Source organism: Furipterus horrens, unplaced genomic scaffold (assembly GCF_987537825.1).
Source record: "Furipterus horrens unplaced genomic scaffold, mFurHor1.1.pri manual_scaffold_6, whole genome shotgun sequence".
Taxonomy (NCBI): Eukaryota; Metazoa; Chordata; class Mammalia; order Chiroptera; family Furipteridae; genus Furipterus; species Furipterus horrens.
In genome coordinates, this window is record NW_028327176.1 from 178646785 (window position 1) to 178674770 (window position 27986).

General features: G+C 35.8%; 1 protein-coding gene across 1 annotated transcript in view; it reads left to right on the plus strand.

Moving 5' to 3' along the window:
* The window catches only part of GRM1 (glutamate metabotropic receptor 1), a 348454-nt gene that overhangs the window by 301636 nt on the left and 18832 nt on the right, over positions 1–27986 (plus strand). Inside the window, exons 6-7 of the mRNA XM_090280685.1 lie at positions 3146–3272; positions 13198–14128. Of these exons, the coding sequence (XP_090136811.1) occupies positions 3146–3272; positions 13198–14128 (1058 nt within the window). The remainder of the gene's footprint in view (positions 1–3145; positions 3273–13197; positions 14129–27986) is intronic.

Genomic DNA, 27986 nt, shown 5'->3' on the forward strand with positions numbered 1-27986 from the left:
GCCCAGGGTGTTGAGGGGACACAGGAGGGCAGGGCTTCCTTCTCTCACAGCTCGTTTTTCTGTAGCCCTAATTAGGGGAGACCCAATTTCTGTATCCTGTGTAGTCTCTCAGCTATTTCACTTTGAAGAAAAATTTTCCTGTTTCCTTTGATTTATAGTTACCTTTCCTTCATTACATTCCCTTGATGCTGTTTCCTTTCCCCCTTTTTACTGAATAAAGCGTTAATTTAAGAAATCCATTACAAATCACTTCAGAAACTTAGTCATAAAGTGAACACTTAATTTCCCATGGCATAAATACTTTAAACTTCTACAGCGCATATGTAATTTAATCATAGCATTGTGTGCAGCAGCGGGTCTCCTGGTCTCGCTAACAATAAGCATAGCATCATGTACGAACACCGGATGTGAAAAGAATCAACAGATCCTGTGGGTTACTGAGCCTTGGTCCTTCAAAGGCAGTTTCCATGAAATATGCAAACTTCTTTCATGATTCAGAGCTTCATTTTTATGTTTTCCTAACTTACAGTTAGTAAGTGTATACTACAAAAAAATGTCAGTGACTATGATTGATATAAAAATATTAAAATAATCAAAATTATTCACAATTTTGGGAGATCAAAACATAAATTAGAGTTAATATAGGATTATCGAAAATATCCAGGTAAAGAACAGTCACTACGGAGCTGTATTCCTAGAGCCCACACAAAGCCAGAAATTTTCCCAGTCTTCACAAGCCAGAGTGGAAGATACCTTGTTGAATGCATGAGGAATTAGGTAGAGACCCCAGAGGGGACACACCTTAATAATGAGACTAAACCATTCGTAAAGTAGACACTATTATAGACTTGCCCTAAAAGGTTGAAAACAAGGTTCAAACTGAGCCACAGGTAACTGAGCTGCCTGCCAGGACAAAGAGCAATACTTCTTCAAGAAAATACTCCAGTACTCTGCACCTTATGTACACAATGGTCAGCATCTGGTCAAAAAAATTTAGACATATGACAAAGTGAGGAAAAACAACATATTACCAAAATAAAGATCAAACAGTAGAAATAGTCCCAGAAATTACATTGATTATGAAATTGGCAATCAAAGATATTAAAATACCTACTTTAAGTACATACTGAAGGATTTAAAACAAGCATGAATATCATGAGGAGGCAAATTGAAATACAAAAAATTCAAAATGGAACTTACGCAATGAAAATGAAAATATATAAGAAATAATATTTCAGTGAATGGGATTAACAGATATTAGACATTATAGAAGTAAAAATCAGTAAATTTAAAAACATAGCAACAGAAAATAGGCAAATGAGACACACAGAGGCAAAACAGAATCAACGACTTGCACAGTGCAATTGAAAGGTATTTTATAAGTATAATCAGAGACTTAAAAGGACAGGAGATATAATGACTTGAAAAATACTCAAATGTAATGAAAATGTAAACCCAAATCCATGAAGCTCAACAAATCCCAAAGAAGTTGAACACAAAGAAGATATAATTAAATTGTTAAAAAGCCAGTGATAAAAAGAAGATCTTAATTTTAAGTCACAGTGAAAAGTTCTGTTAGATACAGAAAGACAAAGTCAGAATTATGGCAGATTGCTCAGAAACCATATACAAGGCAAAGAAGGAATGACATCTTTGAAGTGTTAAAAGAAAAGAAAATCTTTCAACTTAGATCTATTTCCAAGGACAATGGAATGGCATAAAGTGTTAAAAGAAAGGAAAAAAAAAACTATCAACTTAAACTTTTATACAAAGAGAATTTTTTTTTCAAAAATTAAGCCAAAATAAAGACTCTTCAAATGAATCAAGGGTGAAAGAAATCGTAATTCTCACATCAGCACTACAATGAATGTTAAAGAATGTTCTTCAGGATGAGGAAAATTATAGCACATAGAAATTTGGGTAAATATAAAAAATAATAATTTTTCTTATTTCAAAATTCTATTTCAAAGATAATTGTCTAAAGCAAAAATAATTCTCAGAGGGGGTTATAAGATATGTGTAAGTAAAGTGTACTAAAATAATACCCAGTAGGAGGGGAAATGGAAAAATATTGTTGTAGGAGTCTTACAATGTACATGAAGCTGTATAGTACTGTTTGAATGTAGATTGTGATAAGCTAAGGTGCATATTTTCAATCCTACAACAACCACAGAAACAACACAGAGGTTTAGCAAGTGTGCCAATTTTAGGGGTAAAATGAAATGCTAAAAACTTCTCAACCGCAAAGAAGGCAGAATGCAAGGAAAAGGAAACAAAGGGCAGATGAGACAGAAAAAAGAGATGATTGATTCATATCCAACCACACCAATGATTATAATAAATGTAAATGTACTGAACACATCAATGGAAAGGCAGAAGTTGTCAGACTGGAGATGAAAGCAAGATCTAATTATGCACTGTTTACAAAGAAACTCACTTTAAATGCAGTGTGTTTTGATGTTTATTTTTGTATTGTGTAAGTGAAAAAGTGCCTACCAAGCAATCTGAAAATGAGAGAAAGTTTAAACTGCTCAGATGAAAAGCAATTCTTCAGTAATTCTGGACCAGTATTTTTTTCTTCCAACAATTTATGTGATCTTTTTAATTCACTGGAGCAAGTAACAAGGCCAATAACAGGGCTATAGTTTCTTAGCCATCATTCTGTTTTTATGTATATAAAGTTGCTCATACCTTCATAATTGTAACAAAAAACTTCATAATTCCTCAGTTTTATAAATTAATAAGGTTTTATGACATAGAAACTTCTGTGTTTATACATTACTTGTTCTTTCAGAGAAGAAAATTGCATTTTTATTGTGCTTTCTGAGAATAATTAGTATATAGTAATATAAATAAGGACAATATTCAACTTTTGTTTTTAACTATATAAGAGATAATATAGTCAATTCTCATTATTAAGCAAGTTATTATTGAAAAACCTCCAAATTCAGCATAAAAGGAATTGAAATTCACATCTGAACTCTAAGGTAGTGAGGTGCATTTCAATCCATGTACTTAATGGTCTTCAGCAAATAGAATTTTTTGAAAAGTTACTTTTTTATGTTCATGTGAAAACAAGTCCTCATCCAAAAGAGAAGGCTTTCAGGAGAAACTGTTTTTGGAATGTGAATGCTCTCTGTTGCAGGTCATACGGAAGGGAGAAGTGAGCTGCTGCTGGATTTGCACAGCCTGTAAGGAGAACGAATATGTGCAAGATGAGTTCACCTGCAAAGCCTGTGACTTGGGCTGGTGGCCCAATGCAGATCTCACAGGTAGGACACCTGGCCTCTGACTGTTCGCCTTCCCAGTGTGCCCACTGTTTAAAATGTGAGCAACTAGCTCTTGTCCTTTCTGCTGTTCATTTACAGAGTGTACTCTCTAACGCTCCTGTCAAAGAGTATACACAAACCTCTTATAAATTTCCCATGATCTATACTAAAAGGAAAGTTTATTTATATCTAAATAAAAATGTATTGAAAGGGTATTCTGGGGTTGGTGGTAGAGGTGAAGGGATAGAGCAAAAAGAAAAAAGGACTCATAGACGTGGACAACAGTGAGGTGACTGCTAGAGGTATAAAGGGACTAAATGGTAATAGAAGAAATACAATAAGATTAAATTTTAATAAGTACAAAAACACAACAAAGAAGGTTATTCTGCTGTACCAGTGATTTTGTTTCTTTTTAAAATTTTTATTTGAAGCTATTTCTAATCACTTGAATTTATATTTGCACATTTTTTTTTGAACATCATATATGAGGCACTATTACAGGCCCTAAAGGTATAAAGATAAGTGAAACACAGTAACAGTTACGTTTTGCTTAAAATCTATTGGGGAAGAAACATGTAAAAATTTAATAGTTACTAATAGCATAATAGAGACTTTTTAAAGTGTTATAAAGTTTTTAGGGAGACAGGGAATGAAAGGCATTTCAGACATAAACTAGAACATGGGATGAAAGTGTATAACGCATTTGGGGGAAACCAGTGAAGCAGCGTATGGGGTTGGCTGGGAGACTCAGGGGCCTGGTAGAAAAGGATCTGAATTGAGTCTTAATGAGTACACTGACAGCAGATGGGAAAGAACCTCCATGGGGTCTTTTTCTGAGTGCCTGGATTTTTGCTTTAAGCACAGGAGAACCACTGAAAATTTTAAAGCGATTTGGAATATGGCCTCTGTGTCTCAGAAAGATGCTTCTCGTAGCAGTGTGGTAGAGAGTAGTGAGATGACTGGACTGAAAACAGAGAAGTTAGGAAGCAATTGCATTGGTCCAAGTGAGTAATTTCAAAGGGTGTGAATGAACTAGGGTATCTGCAGCAGGAGAGGAATAAAGGAATGCCAGAAGCGAGTCACTAGTAAAATCAGTGGGACTCATATGGATGGATTATATGAGCTTATATGTTTCCTAAGAGTGATGTTCAGATATATGAAATTTATCCACAGCCCCAGTTTATACACGGAAGAGGTATTGCACAAATACTTTACACAGATTTTAAGAGTAACAGGGCCATGGGAAGTTTGTCCTCTAAGTAAGCTAATTCCTCATTTGAAGCAGAGGAAACCGAGGTCTAAAGAGGCATGCTGTGTACTCAAGGTTGTCCAAGTAGTTAGAGACAGAGCTCAGTTCACTGACTGCTGATCCTATGCCTCCCTGGCTGCTGATGAAAATCATCAGAGAGGGTAACATTCCTCATTGTTGTTCACCTTTTTACTTGTTTCCAAATAAGAATATAAAACTAAGAAATGATGTGGCTTATTCCAAGCACATCTAAAATGGCCGGGTTAGTAGAACCAGGTCACATAATTAAAATGGTACTTGTTAAGTAAGAGTACTTGTAAAGTGTCAATCCTGTTAGAAGAAAATAAACCAAAATGAGTACCAGAAATTATTTAGAAATCACCTAGTACAAAGGCCCTTTTAAAGAAAAGGAAATCATACCAGGATATTTTTGAAGGTACAAACTGTATCTCACTCATCTTTTTAGTCTCTCGCTGAAAACTGGTTTTCAACTTTAATGAGCCTAAAAATTACCCAAGAATTACCCACTTGCAGAGAGTCTCATTCAGTTGTTCTGAGATGGGACCCAGCAGATTCTGAGGCACTTAGTTCTGTCCCATCTGTATAGAAACATTACTCTCTGGCTCCCAGCCTGATGCCTTGACTGTAATAGCTTCTTAATAAGTATTTGTTCTGTTGAGAGAAGTAAAAAAAAGAAGGGCCTCTTCCAAGTTCATCTAGGTCAATGCAGTTGGTGAATAGAGAAGCCACTATGAGAATCTAGGGCTTTTTGTCCCTGGTTCTAATGCTGTCTCACTGTGCCGCTTATCTAGTGGTTGTGTGCAATGGACTGGCTTGGAAAAGCTTTTCTGGCCTCTCTTTGGACACAGGCCACTTCTCCCACTCATTCTGTGTCTCTCTTCACACCTTTATCCTATCCTCCTTCATAGTGTATGCTTCCAGCTGGGCCTTGTTGTCTTGAGTAAGCAGGTGCCCTTAAATCACCACTGAGCTTGAAAACTGGGTTTGACTTAATAGTCAGTCCCCTCTGCTACTTGACTGAGACCACAGCTAACTAGGGAGAGGCTCAAGGACAAAACTAGCCTCTTCCTCAGGCTGACCTTAGAAATCAGAAGCCCAGGCTTTGCGGAACAAGTTTTTTTCTCTTGCCTATCTTTTGTGGAGCTTCCCACATTAATTGGGACTTAACTTGCAAATGAAAAAGAATTTCTATCCTATTTTAAGACATTAAAATACAAAAAACCTTTAAGAAATACACAGTATATTATAATGATGAAATTTAAAGTTATATTTTTATTCTGTAGAGATCTTCCATCGTGGGTATATTGTCTGCCCTCTGACGTATGATCACCACCATTGATTGGGAAACTTTGACGTAGTATAGAAAAATACTTTCCTTGACTAATAAACAGCTGCATACTAATACAATTATCCTCCTAAAGAAAAGAATTTACCATCATCCATTATATGTCCAGTGGTTACTTTAATGTTCACATGAGTTGAGCCAAGCGACAGCTCAGTAGGCCTTTATCTAACATCAGGCAAGTGTCTCATCTATCCAGGTCGTATTGCAAATCTTGTGTTTAGGATTTTTTAGAATATCTCTCCCACTAGTTTATACTTACTGTTAATTGCCATCTGTTGTTTCCTATGCCTTTGCTCTTATATATGACGGAAAATGAGATCTCATTTGCCACTTATTCTGTGCCGTGTCAGGCTTGGAGCAAGGGTGAAGTACATGGCAATGCGGTGTTGGGGTTGCCATGGGAGCAGTAGTTGTAAAAAAATTCCACATGGAATATCAAAATTCAGTAGAAAAATTCAGTAGCATAAATGCATTGCCTTTAAGTTGGTATTTTATTTTCATGGGTAGATTATTTTTTGACTGAATTTCAGTTAACATGAGAAATTATTCCTTTTGGGAAATGGTGTTTCTTAAGTTGAGGACAAAGCTTGTTAAAATATGTTTAAAAGCATGCAATAACTACTTTACTTATATGCGCCAAAGACTCTAATATTAATGAGAAAACACATATTATACTATTTTTATTAACATATGGTTTTCGGCTATGAAGAAATATTGGTATATTTCTTAGAGGAAGTGATTTCTAAATCTGTTAACAAATTTCTCATATTTTATTTTTGGGAAAAATGCACATTTTAATTTAGCATTTAAAGTTCATACTTAATTTTTTATGATGTGTAAATAGGGATCTCTCCTGCCATAATATATTACTTGACACTAGTTTAACTATTCATGGGCCAGTTATATATAATCCAATGCTACTTATTTCTTTTAAAAGTTAAATAGTATAAGAGAGTTCTTCAGAAACCAGACTACATGAAAATTAATTATTAAAAATACAAAATACTAAAGTATAGAAATTAACTAATTTTAACTATTTTTCTTCATTGCAATAGTTGCTATGACCTCTCATACTATCTACTCATTCATTTAATTTTATATTATACACTACCATCTGCTTAATGCCAGGCATTTTTTTAACAATTGGGGACATATGGGTGAATAAAGCAAGGTTTATATCTTGGGGATGAGCTTAATAAAAAACTAGACATATAAACAGTCAATTATGATATGTCCTGTAATAGGAATATGGGGGAAATGCCATATGAATACAGAATAAAAAAGCAATTACTTTTCTCAGGGAAGAAAAAAACCTTCACAAGGGATGGGACATTTGAATTGAACATTGAATAATAAATAGAACTTTACCTTGTAGGTAATTCATATTAATGTAATAGCATTAAAGAAAGCATTTCAATGAAGCCTTAGGATAATCCTGAAGTATTTTTGTTGTAAATGTTGTTAAATGCTGAAGATACTCTGAGTAAAATAATTGTGGCCTTTATTTTTTTATCCATATTACATTTGCCTTTACCTAATTGAAAAGAGGCCAAATAGTAAATTTTAGCTTCTTTCAATGCATTTAGATCTTATGGGAGAGACAAAATTTGGCTTGAAAATTAGAAATAATCCCTGGTCATCAGATCAGAGTCATTACCACTTCTCTTAGATATTGTTCAGTAAATTGTAGTCTGCTTGAAGAAAGCCGAGTTGTCTGATGGCTCTGGATTCTCTGGCATAACTCTAACCATGCAAGCTGTCAGGTTCTTAAGTTGTGAGGTCTTTAAATATAGTATGCACAACTCCCCAAATATCTTCTCCTTTTGGATGCTGAGAGTTAGGTAGGCTCCTCACCACACTTTGAAGGTTGCCTCCATCTCTTCAAGTCTTGGGATTTCCAAATACACCTGGGGATTGGACAGCTCTTCTCTTTAAACCTCAAAAGGGGACAACAAAGTACATTATAGTCCACATTACATTACATACGTGAATAATATCGGTATTACAGCTAATTCCCCAAAGATATCAAAGCTCGTGATTCACATATTTAGTATGTCTTAAAAAAAAAAAAAAAAAGAAAAAGAAAACTAGAAGAAGAAAAAAATACTTTAAATGCTCAAACTGTGGGCTCTTTAAAGTATTTAGGTTTCAGATTTTGGTGTACACTTAAAAGATGAGATTAGATGTTCTCTTTTGGGTTACTGTTCTGGGTTTGTAACTCATTTTTGTTCACTGAGATTTTGTGACTGGAAACCCATCATTTCCTAAGGAATTTTGTAGGTTACAATGTGCCTCAGAAACACATCACTTATCTTTTCCTTGTGGTCAGTATTAATAACAACAAAAGTTTTTGCTTACTATTATCTTTTCCTAGTCATTTTTAACAAAGAAATCCAAATAATCTTTTGTGGTCACTGTAAAATTACATGGTAACAAACAATCCATGTGCCAAGATTAGAGTTTATGATCCATCATATCTTTAGTTTGAAAGCAGGTGCTTTTTAAGTGATCTAGTACTTAGAGGGAAACTGTCACCCAAAAGCAGTTTGGGAAGTAAGAGCAAAGTGGGGTGGGGCTTTGCTAGGTGTGGTCTGATGGTAAAAATTTAGGGAAGGATCTGAAAACCCTTTATGGTATCACTTGTTTGAGATGCATCCATTGAATTGGTAAAGTATTACCAGTGGCTTTTTGTTATTATGGCCCTCTTCTCCTTAAATTTTACTTAAAAAATTTTACGCCCCCAGTAATTTTTGCCCTTGGGATTTTTTGTCTTCTGAGGCCTAAAAAAATGTTTAAATATGTTGGCATGATAGTTCTGTTCTTAACCAGTTACTTGGGCATGACACAATTACTGTCCTTGGGATTTAAAGAGTGTTAGTTATGCACGTATGGGGAAATAGGTTGGGTATGCTGTTGTGAAACTGAAACTGTAAAAGTAGGTGTTTAAAAGTATTTGTATGTTGCTCTGTGTGGCAAGAACTAGTACTGTTGCCTTATGTACATGACTAATCATTTTTCTTCCCTATTACAGAAAAATTAAAAATGTGTTCACCAGAGGGCGGAACTCACATTAAAATTACTAAGGGATTTAACCTTTAGCAGTGTTAAGGTTCCTTTCATTTGTCCAGAGAGCTGGGAATAAATTATTTGGTTTTTTGTTTGTTTGTTTGTTTGTTTGTTTTGATACCGTTGTGTACGAATTTCTAGTCAGAGCAGCCTGTTCAGTATGATCATTCCTAAAATACTTCTATTATATTTCTAAGGTGTTTTTAGAGTATAGCTTTTATAGTACCTTTTTACACCAGATCTCAATAATTGCTTCATGGGAGCAATTATTTTACATGGCATTGATGCATCAAAAAACATTACCTTTTTTACTTAAAAAGTTTCTATGCTGTGTTAAATAAGTGAATTATTCTGAAGGCATACCAGCTATTAGGTTATATATCTGTTAGTTTCTTTTATCAATTTGATATGCCACAAAGAAGGCTACAGTTCAATTATTAGAACAGTTTAGATTATGGTCAAGTATTGCATCTTGTAATATTTATCAGACTACTTATTTCATATTAAATCTAGTAGTTTTCCTTTTTGTTTTTAATATAAAAATTATAGTACTGGGTTGTTCATAATTTATTTCTGGGTAAGGACACTTCTCAGATGATATAAACACAATCCTGAGATTTTCTTCCATTGATTCAGATTCATGAGTATTGCATAGGTGAATAGTAATATAGGAAGGAGAGTAAGCAACAATTTATAGTTAGCTAATTAAGTAGTAGAAAATGTTGAATGTTTTAATAGGGATTTATTACATGTGGTAACACACTTAAAGACCTTGTAAAAACCTAAGATATTTTGACTGATTTAGTTAATACCTGACATTGTCCTTATGTATTGGCTATTGCATTAAGAGGTTGGCTTTAATAGGCAAACTGGTTATTTATTGCTGTATGACAAATTACTCCAAAACTTAGTAACTTCAAACAACACACATTTATTATCTCACCGTTTCTGCGGATCAAGAATATGGACATAATTTATCTGGGTACTGTCCTGCATGAACTTTTCAAAGGCCTAAAATCATGGTGTCAGCTAGGGATAGGGTCTAATCTCAAGGCTTGATTGTGGAGGGGATATACTTCCAGACTCACTTGTGTGGTAACTGGAAAGATGTTACCCTTAAAGACTGTTGGCCTGAGGGTTTCAGTTTTTTGCTAGTTATTGGATGGGGACTCATCTCAGTGTCTTGCTTTTCTGACATGGCAGGTTGCTTTGTTAGGGCCAGCAACAGAGTCTGTTACCAAGATGAAAATCGTTACCTTATGCAACCTAAGAATGGGGGTGACATTCCATAAATTTTGCTATTTTCTATAGAAATGAAGAAAGTCATAGACCTTGGTTGTACTCAAGGGGAGGGATTACACAAGGACATGAATCTGAAGAGGTGGGGTTTTTGGGAACTATTTTAGAAGCTGCCTACCACAATGAGCAATGGTTCTTTGATATGTGCTATGCTGTGGTGTTAACATATCTAGATCATTGTGTAACATTCTCATATTGATACAGAAAAGAAAGATTTATAATAATCTAGGTACCTATGATAATTTGTATGCTATGTGCACTGTTCCAACCCATTTTTCATTCCTGTGGAGTCTTTTGTCTATAAGGCTTCTGGAACAATAGTGATTTCTTGGATAATTTCTTAAATTATACATAGTGCAGGTATTTTCATTAGTAGAGCAGCTATAGTATCATCATGTGTAAGTACATCTTATTTGAAAGTAAATTGTATCGATTAAATTTTGGCTTTTTTTTGACATGAATAATGTATCCTAATAAAAATAATCTCAAAGTATGAGTTATAGGTTCGAGCATAAGATTATTAAGATAGTTTTACTGTTTGAGTGGTTTTATTAAACCGAAGTAGCTGATGTTCTATTAATAGTGAGATATTGGTAGACAAAGGCACCTCTATCAATAAGAAAGTGTTGCTTCCCTTAGAAGATCAGAGGGACAGGGAGTTCTTTGATGCCAATGTCTTCCATGAAGTTACGTCATTGGATAAATTTTAAGTAACTGTCCTTCTGAGCTTTGGTTAATATGGAACTTTGGTTCTTTAAATGACACTTCTGTTTGCAGTTCTATAAGTTGTTTTGTCTGTAGGCTCCCAGTTCACAGAGAACAGAGGCCCTGTTTTATTATTTTACCTAAAGATTCATAATGATGCTGATTTCTAGTTTATTTACTTTTATACTCTGTCAAAATGTCTAGTCACATATAGGATATTTATGAGTCAATAATTATTTATTTTAATATTTTTCTCTAGTATGAGTTCCCTAATTCAGGTCTGAGCCTGTTTATAGGAAGAGAAGATATGGTTCTTCTAATATCAGCTGTTGAATCCACCCCAGAATTATTTGAAGGTTTCTTAAAGTCTATCTTTCACCTTTATTTCGTTTATAATTTTGAAACTTTACTAAAGAAAAGCTTCTGAAATTGTCTTATGTAATTCATTTTATACTTTTATCTTTAAAAATTTACACTATTGGGTTATTTAAATCTTCTCTTTTCTAATCTGCTGCTTTTAAACATCTTCCTCCATGAAGCTAACAATTAATTGACTTAATTGGTATATAGTCGTGGGGGACAGTGAGTATCTAAGAAAACTCTTGAATCTTGCAGGAAATGGTTTGCCTCTATCTCTGAAGTTTAGAAAAACCATTAATTATAGCTCTCAATTTAGCTCATGGTTTTAATTCAACTTTTATAAATCTGAGTTGTGTTCTAAAATTTCAAAATATGGTGTTCTTTTCTAATGAAAACTTTGAGAACAGAATAGTTTATTGAAAAATTCAAGTAAAGTTACATAGAAAAAGAGAAATGCAAAGGGGATTGCTTTCAGAAAGTTACCAAGGCCTTGACAAGGCCTACTTTGGGATTTGTATTTTATTTTACAGTCTAGTATGCCAATTAAGATGCTGAATATTGACTATTTAGTATTTTATTTTCTAATTTGTCCACACACCCTCTTAAATATTTTAATTTTTTTTATTATGTCATATTAAAAGTTCTCCCTAATAGTCATTGTTAGTCTATCTATTTAATCATCTTTCTAAACTTTATCAAGGAAATGAGAAAATTTAAAATGAAAATGTGACTTTTTATAGGAAGCAGAAGTTATTCCAGGAAGAGATTGAGAGTTGGACATAAGCAAACCTTTGACAGACAAGAGAGAGGCCACTATGATCAGTCAAGAATTTGTGCTTGTGAATAGTTGACGTTCATTTATTGAATGTGAATCTGTTCCTGACCAGCAATTATGAGAAGCAAGCGCTGACACTGATTGGATGGCATGCAAAATCGTGTTCACCGAGAGGTGTTGTTGTTGATTGACTGAACAGGTTTAAAATGGGTCCTTGTTACCATGCTTATAGAACAGTGTCTTCTCCTAAATTTAGGGAAGTATTTTTATTCTCGTAATTTGGAAAACACTGGCATAGACCAAACACAAAATTCTGTTAAGGACCTGAGACATTTTTCTCTGTGTGTGAAATACAAACAGACTTTATTCTCTCTCTCAAAGGCAAAGATAAGTCTGACATTTAGGAACACAGCCCTGTCTCTTTTTTCAAGAGGTGGGTGAGGGGAAAGGTCGTTGTTCCTTGATCTGCCTATCAGAAGCAGATAACTAAGAAGTGCTCAGATGTCACATACAGATCATACATAACTAAAGGGATGAGATATAAGATGAATAATATAATATGTGGTAAATAGGAGAATGTGGATGCTTCTAGAGAATTGAAGTGAAATTTCTGTGTAAAAACACTCTGCTGGCCAAGAAAATACTTGTCTGTGAGCTGGATTTGCCTCTAGACAATAGTTACATACAAATAAAAAGTTATTAGTTCATTTCTTACTAACTTATGTAATACATTCTCACCACTTACCCTTCACTGGAAACATAGTTAAACTTCCTTCTTTTTCTTTCTCTTTCTGAAAGTGTAGAACTAAGTTTCCCCCACAGAGTGTCAGCCTACTGTGATGCTGGTGTTGGAAGAAAAATATTATTTTTACAGGCTCAAGTATGTCACATTAGGATTGTGATATAATTAGGTTTGGAAACATGATTGTCCAGAGAGAACAATGGTGTATTTTTATTTGTGTAATAGTAAAGCACTTTTAAAAAGCATTAAGATGACATAAGTCATAGAAGATGTGAACTTAGCTATGCCTCTGGTAACTAGAAAGCACTATTATTATTGATCAGTAGAAATCTGGGATTTATTTAAAAACTATTTTTCACCTCACAGGCTGTGAGCCCATTCCTGTCCGATACCTTGAGTGGAGCAATATAGAATCCATCATCGCCATCGTCTTCTCCTGCCTGGGCATCCTTGTGACAGTGTTTGTCACTCTCATCTTCGTGCTGTACCGGGACACACCAGTGGTCAAGTCTTCTAGTCGAGAGCTCTGCTACATCATCCTAGCTGGCATCTTCCTCGGTTACGTGTGCCCTTTCACTCTCATTGCCAAACCAACCACCACGTCCTGCTACCTCCAGCGCCTCCTGGTTGGCCTCTCCTCTGCCATGTGCTACTCTGCTTTAGTGACCAAAACCAATCGCATTGCCCGCATCCTAGCCGGCAGCAAGAAGAAGATCTGCACCCGGAAGCCCAGGTTCATGAGCGCCTGGGCCCAGGTGATCATTGCCTCGATTCTGATTAGTGTGCAGCTGACCCTGGTGGTAACCCTGATTATCATGGAGCCCCCCATGCCCATTCTGTCATATCCGAGTATCAAGGAAGTCTACCTGATCTGCAATACCAGCAACCTGGGAGTGGTGGCCCCTTTGGGCTACAATGGACTCCTCATCATGAGCTGTACCTACTATGCCTTCAAGACTCGCAACGTGCCCGCCAACTTCAACGAGGCCAAGTATATCGCCTTCACCATGTACACCACTTGCATCATCTGGCTGGCTTTTGTGCCCATATACTTTGGGAGCAACTACAAGATCATCACCACCTGCTTTGCAGTGAGCCTCAGTGTAACGGTGGCCCTGGGGTGCATGTTCACTCCCAAGATGTACATCATTATTGCCAAGCCCGAGAGGAACGTCCGCAGTGCCTTCACCACCTCTGACGTGGTCCGCATGCACGTCGGCGATGGCAAGCTGCCCTGCCGCTCCAACACTTTCCTCAACATTTTCCGAAGGAAGAAGCCGGGGGCAGGGAATGCCAAGTGAGTAATCCAACCTGGTTTGTTCTCTCTCTCTCTCTCTCCCTCTTGCTCTCTGATTCTCTTTCTTCTCTCTTTTCTTTCTTCTTTCCTATTTGACTAACTCATGTCTTCACTTTCCTTAATGTTTTTTAAAATTTTCTTTCTTAATCATTTCTCTTTTTCTCTAATCTTACATTCTGTTGGAGTAGAAATGCCTTCTTGTTTTCATTCCTTTGAAAGAACAAGGAGCATGAAGCAACAACCAGCTGATCATATCCTTATTCTGACCTAGAATCTGCAGCTTCTGTTTTGACAATAAGTTTTTCCTTTCACATGGGCCTTCTCTCTATAGAGCATCAACACCTCTTTGAGGTTTGGGTAAGAGATGCAAACTCTAGTTCTAATTTTTAGTTTAGACCATGGTGGAAGATCTTTTCTGATTTATTATCACTCTAGAGCTACATCATTACTAATCTGGGATGAGAGGAAGGAAATTAAGCACTTGGGGAAATTTTTCAAAATTTGACTGCAACTGAGCACCAAGTATGTCCTGAAATGAGTTCCCTTAAGCAACTGTCATATCATGTTCCTCTTATTTATTTAACTTTAATGCATGTTGTAATAAAGATGTCCTATAATGATACACATGAATTGAGCTATTTCTACTGCAAGGCCACTATCAGAATGGTTTCCTAGTCATAAAGTACCAAAAGAAATAATATCTGGATAAAGATGATGAGCCCCAAACTTGAGAGTCAGTGTGGACATCAAAGTCCAGATTATTCTGTTCTGTTAATTTTTGATGAGTCTAGGTAATAAATGCTTTCCTATCTTCTTCTTGACTCTTTATTGCAAAGAAGCATACATGAAATTTTGCATGAATCATCTTTTTCCGAGACCCATGAAATGAATTTCATGCAACATTTACAATTTTGAAAATGACATGAATGCTTGAAGTTCTAAAGGTAATTGAATTGCTCCCAAATTAAGCAATTTCCCCATTAACAGTATTAATTGTATTTTTTGAACCAATCCTTTAAAATAAATAGTTTTAGTAACAATTATGATAACATGTACATTGTTTTATAACTATTCTACTTACCTGAACAAATCAGCAAGATAAGGGGAATGGGTGTTATTTTTCTCCATTTTGTAGTTGAGGAAACTAAGCCTCTTGTGTGACTCGCAAGTCGAATTTCACTTAGTTAGCCATTCCTTTTTTTATGCCTTAACTGGAGTAAAATTTCTCATCTTAACATATGTCAAAAAACCTGTATGCCTTAGTTTTGTATCTTTACTTGCCAAGCAGCATCAGGCATCTTTAACAGAAACCATAGCATTAGTTTAGTGATAAGATAAGGGAGTCTATGAAAAATATATTTTTGAAATCCATAAAGTTACTTCAAATAAGGTCATCCCTAAATGTTTTTCGGCATTAGGAATGAAGGTGATAATTTACACCTACTTCTCACTCTGGTGATTTCAAGTCCTTCACAGGATGCTGATCATCAAAAAGGCTTAGTCGTTTTTATCTCTTACTATGGCTTTTGGTGCTGGCCAGCATCTCCTTAGCAGCCTCCTGGCAGGGAGTTATCAGCAAGCATGAGAGGGAACCAACAGTGCCGTTAAATGAGAAAAAAATAGACCATAACCATAGAGTCCAGATGTAAAACAGCGTAACAGTTTTCATTGAGAGGAGAAGAACAAGAGGAAACAAACTGAAAATAAGGGAGAAAACACTCTTTGAACTGGAATATTCACAGGAATTACGAGACATTCTTGTTCACATCCCATATGGCTTTATGAGTGTTCGGTCCCACCATCCACCGTGATCTAGCTCCATGTTCCTAACTTTTCTGCCTTTATTGTGGTCCTTCAGAAACTTTCATTTGATGTAGGGCATGGGTCATTCATGAAAATCGTTCTTCTAACCACTTTAATGAAAAGAGAGAACCTATGGGAGCAAGATATCTTGTTCAGGTACCCAAGCATATGCATTGTTGAAAGTTCTCCCAGTGATTCCCTGTGCAGACAATGTGTGGACTTGCTCAAGAGAAGTGACTACTGGAGAGCACACCGTGCTTGCTGCTGGGAGAAGATGAAGCTAGCTGGAGGTTGCGTTAACAAGGCTTAGCACCTCTCTAGCATTCGGGCATTGCTGTGCATTCTGATCACTTTCTCACACGTGTTGATGCTTTCCTTACAAACTGACAATATCCCCTTCATTATTATGAATGTAAGAATTAGTTTCATTTAGGATCCTGCTTCTGGGAGAAAAATCAGCTTGGTCTAAATTGGATTGGTTCTCTAGGAAGCACTGGTTTTACCAGTAAGTTGTTTACTTATTGGCTGTAATTGTTCAAGCACTATCAGATTATTACGGTAAGAAAAATACTTCTAATTAAAAATTATAACATGCAGCTTTCTTAGTATAATCAGCAGCTTCTCCAAGGTATACCACACAGCTAAGCTGATCCACACAGGGTATTTGAGGCTAAACTTCTACGGAAAACAACATTCATTTACTCATTTTTCTTTTATTCTACTGTTGCTTCTCTTACAACTCTCTGAAACTGTAATTTTTAACTATAACAATAATCTTAGTGCCCATGTTTTCACCTTTTCATTGCTATTATATTTTCCTGGTTTGTTACCAAAGTTATAAAAACTACAAACAATCTAATATTTTCTACAGCAACAAAAATCCAACAGTCTTGCCTGCAGAAGCAAAGGGCTAAAAAACTCTAGAGAACAAACACATCACCAAATGAGCTTATTGCCATTCTCGACATGTAATTCCTACGTTTATGGTGCACTGAGGGTGTTCAGCAGTCTGCAGCTAGAACTATAAACACAGAACAGATGCTGTAATGAAGAGCTTTCAACTATCTGTGTGTTTGAATATTATTCTGAGGAGTTAGAAGTCTGACTATATTCTCATAATAGGCTGTTTCTGAGATATAAAGGTGGGTTGACGTTGTGGGTTTGTTTTTGCAAAGTTTATTTCAACTTTTTAAATTTAATAAATATCTGACTCATCCAAAGGTTTGGGAACTTGTTTTACATATTCTGAAATGCAAAGTCAGAGGAGTTTAATCAATAAGTTGGTTGTTTGGGTTACTTGAGTTACTTACAGTTAGAAGTCCTATTAAACATAATCCTACCCTGGAATAGCAACTGAATTGAATATTTGCTTTGACATTTCTAATTTATTTTCCTCTTAGTTTATGTATTTGAATGGAAAATATTCAGGTTTAAGCTAATATAAAGATATTGATAAAAATCTCTTTGTTGACAATAAAGATAGAAATCCAGAGATATTCACAATTAAGTAAATTACTTAGATCCAAGTTACTTATTACTTCTTTTTAAAGCCAGAATGAATTAATATTATACAATTAAAAAATTAAAATATTATATAGATGACATATTTCCTTTAAAAACTTATATCAATGACTAAATGTCAAACTAGCATTTCTAGTTATTTTCTGGATAAACAACCTCAATGAGTGGCAAACAATTCTAGGGCATGTGGAGCTAAAATGTGACAATATATCCTGTGCCTTTTTGCAACATTAATACTATGCAAAACTAAAACAATTACAATCACAAAAAAGGTACTCAATTGATGCAACAAATAATTTTAAAACATAGGTTTCTAAGTAAATAGAATATTATTATGTTCCTGTGATTGTTTCTTAGGCATTTGAATATATGTTTATACTGAATATAAGAAGTAAGTGGAATACTAAATAGAATGATGATGCTATGGGGAAATTTTACTATTGTCTGCTAGAAACATTTTTTTTGTCCACAAGTAGAGGTAAATAAACCTGCAGCCCTAGTGATTACACCCTCGGTAGGCATTTTAATTTGTCTTTCTTCCTTTGATTATGTCAGGAAATATGATAGTAAGTCAACAGACATCATAATCAAATAGAGATAACAAGTTCTATTTCATAGAAAAACTCATTACTCTAGCTTGTAAATGAGAAAAAATATGTCATTTTGAACTTATTTTTCCTTTAATAATACAACAAATGGCTTTAAAAGTTATTACAATTCTTAACTTTTATAGTAAATATCAGAAGATTTTATCAAAAGAAAGTATTGTCATAGAATTTAACTACTTCATAGTAACATTTATGGAGGACCTGCTGTTTATTCATTCATTTATTCAATCAATCATTGTTGCAGCAGTAAACTTAAAAACACTTAGGCACCTGAGTGATGCTAAATAATACTCAAGATAAAAAAGATGTAAGAGGCAGGGACTGACTGCATGAATCTTGCAATATAGTAAGAGAGACATTCAAAACTATGACCAAGTATACCAGATTAGATACCATAATAGCGGACCAATATAACATTATTAGTGTTCAAGGAAGAGATTAAGTTCAGTTAATGAAGCAGTATCTGTGGAGCAGTGGGAAAAGATTTCTTAATAAAAGTGGAATTTGAACTTAAATGATGTTTTCAACAGGAGACACTATGTTATGATGAAACTATTTCACACATGGAAAATAATGCCAGTGACGACTCAATGCACTTCCAGGCCACAGCGTGGAATCTGGTATGAATTAAGTACATGGAAAGGTGTAGTGGTGGGCAAATTTTTAAGTGCAGAAAGAGGACAGATTATAGACAATGATCACTGTTCTAGGAGGAACCTTAGGTATTTTTTAAATTATAAACCATAAGATGCAGTAAAGGTTTTTGTGAAGTTTTATGACCACGTGTAAGCTTTTTGGGAGAGATTGATGATAGAAAGACTAGTTAATAGAGTGCTATAAAAATCCAAAGACAAAACCCTGGCTGCTGTGGCTCAGTGGATTGAGCGTCGGACTGTGAGCCAAGTGTCGCTGGTTCGATTCCCAGTCAGAGCACATGACTAGGTTGTACATCAGGTCCTCAGTTGGGGGCGCCAGTGAGAGGCAACCACACTGTGATGTTTCTCTCCCTCTCTTTCTCCTTTCCCCTCTCTCTAAAAACAAACGAACAAACTATTTTTTTTAAAAATCCAAGGACAGGTTAAAAATAAAAGTTTTAAACTAGAGGAGTAAAATGAAAGTCAAACACAGACATGCATATGAAAAAGTTTTCTGGGCTTAATTTATTAGAACTGAAATATTGCTTTGTGGAAAGGAGAAAAGGAATTAAAAAAAGAATACAACTCTCATGATTTGAGTGTGGGTGACTGGAAAAAATACAGCTACTATAAAAACAGATCAGGACTATAGGGGTAAGACTGAGGAAATGTTGATGAGTTAGGTTACAGACTTATCAAGTGAAAATGCTTAAAGCATCTAAATAGAGACATTTTAAAGTTTTTAGAAATTTCAGTCAAGAGCTCAAGAGAAAGGTCTAAGCCAGCGTTCTAGATTTGAGTGCTCAATTATCAGAACATTTAAAGACAGCAAAACAGTGATTATGAAATAAAAAAAGAAGAAAGTAGGAAGGAGAACATTAGGAAACATACTTAAGAGATTAGGAAAGTCAGAAGGCAATAAAAAAAGGGCAGGAGAATCAAATGAGGAAAACAGAGGGATTGCAGTATTACAGAAACCAAAGAGGGAACCGTGTCTTAGAAAGCTTGCGCTGCCATAGTAAAATCCGACAGACTAGGTGGTTTAAACAGCAGACATATTTTTTTACAGTTCTGGAAGCTGGAAGTCCACATAAGGTGCCAGCACGACTGATTTCTGGTCAGACCTCTCCCCTTGACTTGCAGACAGTTACCATCTAGCCGTGTGCTCACATAACCTCTTGTCTGTGTAGGCATGGGGGAAGGGAGAGAGGCAGAGAGCGCTGTCTGGTATCTCTTCCTATAAGAGCACTAATCCCTAATGACCTCCCAAAGAGTCATCTCTTTATACAATTACATTGGGGTTAGGACTTCAACTTGGAAATATAGGGGTGAGGTGGGGACAACCATTTAATCCATACTGAGAGATAGAACTTGGGATCCTTGAGATAGTCACGGATGGAGACATTATGGTTATTTTTGAATGGTTTTAAGGGTGTAATATGGATAGACTTTCTATTGCGGTAAGTTGAGGAGTTTTCTTTAAAGGGGTTAAGGAGTTTAGACAGTATTTAAGGAAGCCATGGAAGAAAGAGGTGTGATATAACAAAGGAGAAATTTAAGCTTGTTTATAATATTCAGAAAAGGAGCCAATATAGAAAGAAAAAAATTGGAAATGTAAGAGAGATCATATGGTTTATGCTAGGCACCTCATTAATGGAGAGTTCATATATTCACATAAAACTCTGCATTACACCTTCATGCAAAGAGAGTTCTGAAAACAGGGTATGCATCGCCATTATTATCAGCTCATGATACCCATGCTGTGGAGAACGGAGGGGTCGTGTGCTGGCTGAGAGTGGAGGCCTGCAAGTGTTACTCAGTATGAGATGTGTATGAGGAAGGACACCCCGTTGGACGTGGCTTGGCAACCTGTCCATGCTTGGCCACAGCCAAAGAGAGATGAGGTCATTTGCATCCCATCTGTTAGCCTTAGTGTTTAGTGTAAAGTGTTACCTACTCAAAAGGGAAGCAGACCATATGCAAAATGTATTTCTAAAGCTAATTCAAGAGTAAAAATGTTGAAAGCTTGCAAAATGAAGAAAATAAGAAGTACCCATAATTTGAAAGTTTCAGATCATGAGAACAGAGCCTGTAGGCTCATTAATTAGAATACTTTGGCTGAAAGTTATAGAAGCTAATTAAACTAGCCTCAGGAAAAGGGGGTGTAGTATTTAACAGGAAGAGTATAAGGAACAGCTTCAGATATCTCACGGTAACAAGGTTTGGAATGTTTCTGGGCTGCGCCGGGAACTGGATTCCAAAGGAGAAAGGCTCCAGGCCGCTATGTCATCTTCTGTCTCTCTGTGCCTCCTCACTTCTTCCTCATAGTCCTGCTGTGTTCATTTCTTGGGCCCACATGCTGAGTCCAAGGACAGTCATCCCAATTCTCCTGAGTTTACATGTTGTGAAAGGTCTAGCTACCCAACTGCTTCAATTCCTCTACTCAGGTGATTCTACATAATACAGAGAGGAACTGATTGGTTCAGCTGGACTCAGGGGTCCATCCCAGGTCAAATTTGTGATGGACAAATGGTGAAGTCACTGAGTATAAAACTCTCTTCCAGCAACACTACTCCATTCTCTGTGGATAGCACCAGGGGGGCAGTTTGCAGAGAAGAAGGTATGACTTCACATAAATAGAAACCTTGAATGAGTCTAGACCAGAGTAATCCTGTCTCCATCCAACCCCCATCCTTTCTTCATTGCCATCTAAATAAGTCACTTCTAAGTATCAGCATTTTATATTTAGAAACATTGAAAAACAAAACAAAACTACAAAACCTACATACAGGTGACTAGCCAACTAGCCAAATAATTAATCACCTATCCATAGGCATGGCTCTTCCAAATTCCAGTAGGTATTCCAATGGAGGGAAAAGGAAATGCCACAGCTCTGACACATGATTTATTATGAAGGTATGAAAGCAAATTTAGCAACTAGGCCTTGATTTGCTACTTTACTGGAATTTCTTGGCTATAAAATGCTTCTCGGTTGCCTCAAAATGAAAAGAAAAAAATAAAAAATAAGAAAAATAGTGTATAGTTTTATTTCTTTTTTAAGAAAATAGGTCATTAAGACATTGTCTTTTGAATGAATTACATTATGTCATAAATTACAGGCCAACAATAAAATATTACTTACTGTTAATGTTCATCAATAGAATAGAAAAATTAAACTCATCAAATATTTAATCAAATTAACTCAAGAATATGTCTGTACTTTGATTTTATTTCAAAGAAGTAAGAGAAACCTCCTATAATTGAAGGCAACTTAACAATACACTCTCTGCAGATTATCTTTAAGATAAATGAGGTGTCTACTGCTAACAAAATTAGGCCAAGTCCCTAGTGATACTGCTAAACATATTGGAAAACAACTGCTTAAAAGAAATCAATAACAATAACAAAGAGTTTTTTCTTTCCCAGACTTTCCAGTTATGAAAATATATACTGTCATCTTGCTCCTACTAAATGTTCGTAAACATTGTGAGAATTAGTATTATTTTCTGCTTCATCATACTTTGCACTGCTTATGTTATTTGACTTAGGTGGATAAGGGATGGGGAGTAGAAAAGGTATGAACAAAAAAAATGAAGACCTACATGATCAAGTAGAATAAAAGAAACTATGACAAGGCGGCAAGGAAGGGGGTGAGGGAGCAGAAGGCATGACTGTAACTCTGTCACCAGCCAGCTCTATTACCAAGACCATAGATTTTATATCTTCTTGCAATACATAATATTTCAGGTGATTTTAGTGAGATTTCCATACATAATTCAGTTCTTTGTTTAAAAAAATATATGGAGGGACTACCGTTTTACAAATTGTGGGCAATTTTCTGGAAAGATCTATTGCATGGTCCATAACCTCACAGAACTTCAAGTGAGGACACCAGCAAGAAATCCAACAATGACAATGTGGCAGGGTGAAGTCCTAAGACATAGGAAGGCACATAGCAGGGGATCCTAGCATAGACTTTTGAATCATTGAGGGTCTCAAATGTCAGTACTAAGTTGAATAAGAGCTATGACTATGGTTAAATTAGCTAGAAGCTACACCAAGCAGTGGGGTAAGGTGGGGGAAGACACAGAGAGTGCTTTAGACCAAGGGACCATCATGTGAGGGGATGTGGAGGCAAGAGAGACCACAGCATATTAGGAAAATGAAAACAAAGTTTTCAGTAGGGCTGATGGTAATTTGCTATTTAAAAACATTTGCTTAGCTTTGAATGTTTAAAGTCAAAAGTTATCCTAGGGCTGAACCTACTATAAAATTAATTTTGCTGTGATGGTTGGAATGGTTTCAAGGCCTGACACCACCTTTTAAGTTTGGGAGAAGACTCAGTGATGATACATTCACTCAGAAAATGACTTTTAAGCACATACTATTAGCAGGCATTGAGGCAAGTGCAGGAGAAACACTGGTGTACAAATTAGATCTGGCCCCTGCTTTGTGGAAGTTGAAATAAAACAGAGACCACACATTGAATGAGTAACCACAAGTGTAGTGAGTTCTTCTAAGGATTAGGAGAATCTGACCAGCCTTAGTCCATGGAGGCTGGAAACATTTCTGAGAAGTATTATTTCATTAAATCTTCTGAAGGAGAGAAGGGGTTAGCTACAGAGGGGGTTAATACAGTCAGTAAGTCAAAGGATCAAAGCATAAAGGCTCTGAGCAGGAAAAACGCTGATGGCTGAAGGAAATGAAGTGATTCCCAGACGTCCAGAGGTGAGAAGAAAGGTCCATGTGCTGAGAAGAGACTGGAAGGGTCAGCTAAGAGCAGATTAACCCGGACCTCATCACAGACCTTAGGAGCTTGGATCTCATCTTCCGCACAATGAAAACCTGGCGTGCACTGTGATCCATGAGAAGTGTGTGCTGGAACTAGCATTTCACCCTCACTGTGGAGGGTCCATGGGAGAATAAGATGGGAGGCTGGGGCTCCAGAAGGAGGCTGTCGTAGGGTCCAGGTGGAAGATTATGGTGGCCTGACCTAAGGCTTTGACAGCTGGGGTGAAGAGAGGGAACAAGGAGAAATTCTTAAAAAGTAAAAATAAAAGTGAGAAGGTAAGGTTGCTTTACAAAATACTAGTTTAAGATCCACAGAGAGTAATCAGAGAGTGCAATCTCCTCAGGGTGCTTGGCTCCAATGCCTGTAATACTTGAATTGTGGCCAGATTACATGTGTTAATACATCTAAAGCATGATTGACCTAAAAGAGGGTGAGACTGATCAGACACCAAAAGAGAAGGGCAGTTGATGAAACAAACAATGGGAACAGCTATAGACCTCTCTTGATATGAAGTTGGGTGAAGGGGCTTGTGACCCACGGGCTTTTTGAAAATTTAAGTCCAAATGACAAGATGATCCTTAGGACTAAAAGGAAGAAAGAAACTATCTTGGCTTCATGTCATCAAATGTTTAAATAATGAAACTTGTGATCTTATACCTTTTCTTCTGATTCCCTGAGGGCAGGCAACTATCACATGTTGTCTTCCCCCACCTATAGGTCTACTATGTACAGTTCAGTATCCTAAGTTCTGTACATTATTTCCCATTGCAAATGCAAACTGGAACTCTGGTATATAACAATCTTATTTCATGAATGTGTTTCATACAAGTCTTATGCTGAATGATGCACCATTCTTATTTGGCAGACAAGTAAGTTCTGCTGCTGTACCCACCTGGGTGGTGAGTGTTGGCCACAATGATTGCCAGGCTGAGAACCAGATCCTGGTTAGATCCCTTGAAGCCCCTTCTTTAGGAATGTGTGCTTGTGTGATCCATAGGAGCATACCATGTTTCTCACATTTCCATTTCCATCAATTTCAGTTTCTATATTATTAATGGTGGAGATGACAATACTTACATTGTACTTACCACACTCTGCCTGTGAACATGCCATATTCTTACAACACAATATTGTTCTAAGATAGTGAACTATATAGTTGGTAGGTTTTAGAAAGAAGCTCAAAATTAGTGTTCCATGGATTATGTATTATATCTGTTTACAGTCTTTCTGATGCATAAATTCATAGACCCCTCATGTATTATTATTACATATGTGTGTTACCTTTTACTATAATAAGAATCCTAGTTCCCAAGGAAACAAGAGGTAATAGGATCAGAATACTTCATATGTGAATATATATATACATGTATGTATATATGTGTGTATATATGCATAGTCTGTATATATACATATATTATTCAATATAGCCATATAAATGTCTTAGAATAATTACTAATACTACTGCTACCGATTGATTACTGAGAAGAGTTAACACCAACTGTTTGCTTGAAATCTTCCCATCTCCCCCTCTTTAAATAGTTTTACTGTATCTACATTCCCTGAATATTGTCTTCAAGATGTAATCATAAATATTTTTATATTTAAAGAACATTTTCTTGAACTGTAGTGTTCAGTATTTGTTTCCTTGCTTTGTTCTTTTTTCTTCAAGGATTCCTAACATCTATATAATTGAATCTTCTTTGGCTAGCTTCAATATTTATAGTGTCTCTCTAATCCATTTTATTCTTTCATTTTATATCGTTTTTATTAAAACATAATGGTAATGATATGTATAGATGTTAAAGGCAGTTTGATCCACTCCATACAATTTTGAAATATATCCATGCAACCAATAGATGATCAAGATAGAAAGCATTGTTATTACCCTAGAAAGTATGCTCAAGACTCTTTTTACTATGTCCCACTCTCCATCTAGGGGCAACCCCAACTTTGATTCTATATGGTAGAAGGAATAGCTGATGTATTTTTTAAAATAGAAATCCTGTTTGCCCAGCTCAATTTTGAAAAGACTTTCTCTCCCCCATTGAATGACACTGGTGCTTCTGTCACCTCACCACACACATGTGGCCCCAAATATAGGTCCTCTACTGTGTTCTATTGATATATTTGTCTATCCTTATGCAAATACCATCCTGTCTGGATTACTGAATCTGTATAATAAGTCTTAAAATCAAGCAGTTTAAGTCTTCCAACTCTGTTATTTTTCCATTACTGTTTTTGCCATTCTAGGTCTAGAACATTGTTGTCATCATTCAAATTTTCATTATATATGATATTACCTCTAAATTTTTAATAGATGTCTTTTATCAGGTTGAGGCCATTCCCTTATGTTCTAGTTTGTTGAAAATTTTATCATGAACAAGTATTGAATTTTGTCAGATTCATTTTTCTGCATCTTTTTCTACTTTACTCTGTTAATGTGGAGAAATGTTAAAGACCTTCCAAATTATATAATTTGTGTTTGATTTTTTAATAGCTCCTTATATATTTTAATATATATTTAGAATTTTTACTTTATCTATTTTTAAGCAAGGGAGCATATATTCATAATTCCCATATAATCTTAATTTATTGGGTGAAACTAAAAAAGAGGGAGTTTTACTCCTGAGTTATGTGTTATAATAAATTTTTTTTGTAATAACAGACACTATTTATTTTTCATATAAAATGATAAATATTTACTGTGGACAATTTTTAAAATATAGGAGAGCACAAAACAGTTAATAAAAATTACCTACAGTCTATCAATACACAGAGAAGAAGACCATTAACATTTTTTGTGTATATCCTAGTTTTTACACACACACACTAATAAATACATCACTTTTACTAATTTTTTAATTTAAAATTTTCAGGAGATTTTATGACATTAAATATTGAATATTAGAATTTAGGAATTAGTAATAAAAATAGTAAATGCTTTGGATAGTCCTGCAATTACCAAAGTGAAGAAGAAACTCAGGAGTATTTCAGGCTTATTTTCATATTAAGTATGTTTCTCCAGTCTCTTTTGACTTATTCAACCATTCATTCAATATTTACAATTAACAAGTGACCATACATCTTTTAAACCCAGGAAAGTCTCAGTTTGTGCCTTTTGTCATGAGTTTTAAGAGAACTTTCTTTATTTTTAAAATAATCAGTTTCCATAAGAAATTATATAGTTTCTTTATATTTCCAAAAACTGAGACAGGTGAAGGGGGATAAGGTGGCACATGCAGTAGTAACACTGGCATGGATCCTGCCCTCCAAACCTATGGGCTATTCACTGTAGGAGGCAAGAATTAACATCAATAATATATATGTGAAGAATTAAAAACTATCACAGGAGAGATGCAAAGATGTAATATACATTGAAATATCATCAATAACTTAATAAACATTTTAGAAATCTGAAGAACATATGTACAAAACTGAAGAGTAAGACTCCTTTAGGTTCAGGAAACATGAACAAAGAGGAGAGGTAGGAAAAAACATTAGGTTATCCTTTTACAACCATCAGTTTGGCAAAAATTAAGACATCTGATGAGACTTTTGGTTCTTGGTAGAATAAAATACAGAGTAGTAGAACAGCTCCTAAGAAGAGTAAGTGGGACAGCAATATGACAGACAAAGCTATCTTTCAATAGTATCAGGAAGCTGCTGAAGCAGCGAAGGTGAGGAAGACTCAAACTTCAGAGATAGGAGCACCGAGAAGGGAGCAGAAGACTTACAGCTGCTTCCCCCTTGGGCATCTTCCAGTTCCCAGCATGGGCTAGAGACTGAGTATCAATCCAGGTTTGGCCCAAACAGAGCATCAATGGGGGGAGTAGAGAAGGCAGAGAGATCCTGTGTCCACATGAAGCTGGAGTGATAAAATAAAAATCATGAGACATTTTAACACATGTCCAGTTTTTCTCTCAAAACATTTGCTGATGTCTGCCGTTGGGTGGGTCACAAAGGTTAAATACAAGTCAAACAGCTCTGACTTACAGAATCAATATTCATAGTATTTCAATGCTGAGGAGACAGATCTGCCTGTGGAGAGAATTATAAGACACCTTCAGCAATCACATGAGGCTGGACTGACAAATTAGACAGTCAAAGGCACTCTAACAAGTGGTCAAGGTTTCTGGTCAAGGCATTTGTCTAATTCTAAAGTTGTGCATGGCAGGAAGCCAAGAATCTAAACTAAAAATCCTTGAAAAGTAGGATGACATCTTCCGCAGTCTCTTAATGCTGAAGATATAAGGCCCCATCAGATGCAACTTCTCTGTTAAAAGTCCCAGAGGATAGAGGCTAAGCAAAATAAGTCAGAGAAAGGAAAGAACCATATGATTATACTCATGTGTGGGATATAAAACTGAAAGCAACGAACAAGAAAAACAAACAAAAACTCATAGACACAGGCAATAGTATGGTGGTTATCAGAGGAAAGGGGGCTTGGGGGGTTGTAAGAGGTAAAGGGGGTCAAGTGTGTAGTGATGGAAGACATTTTG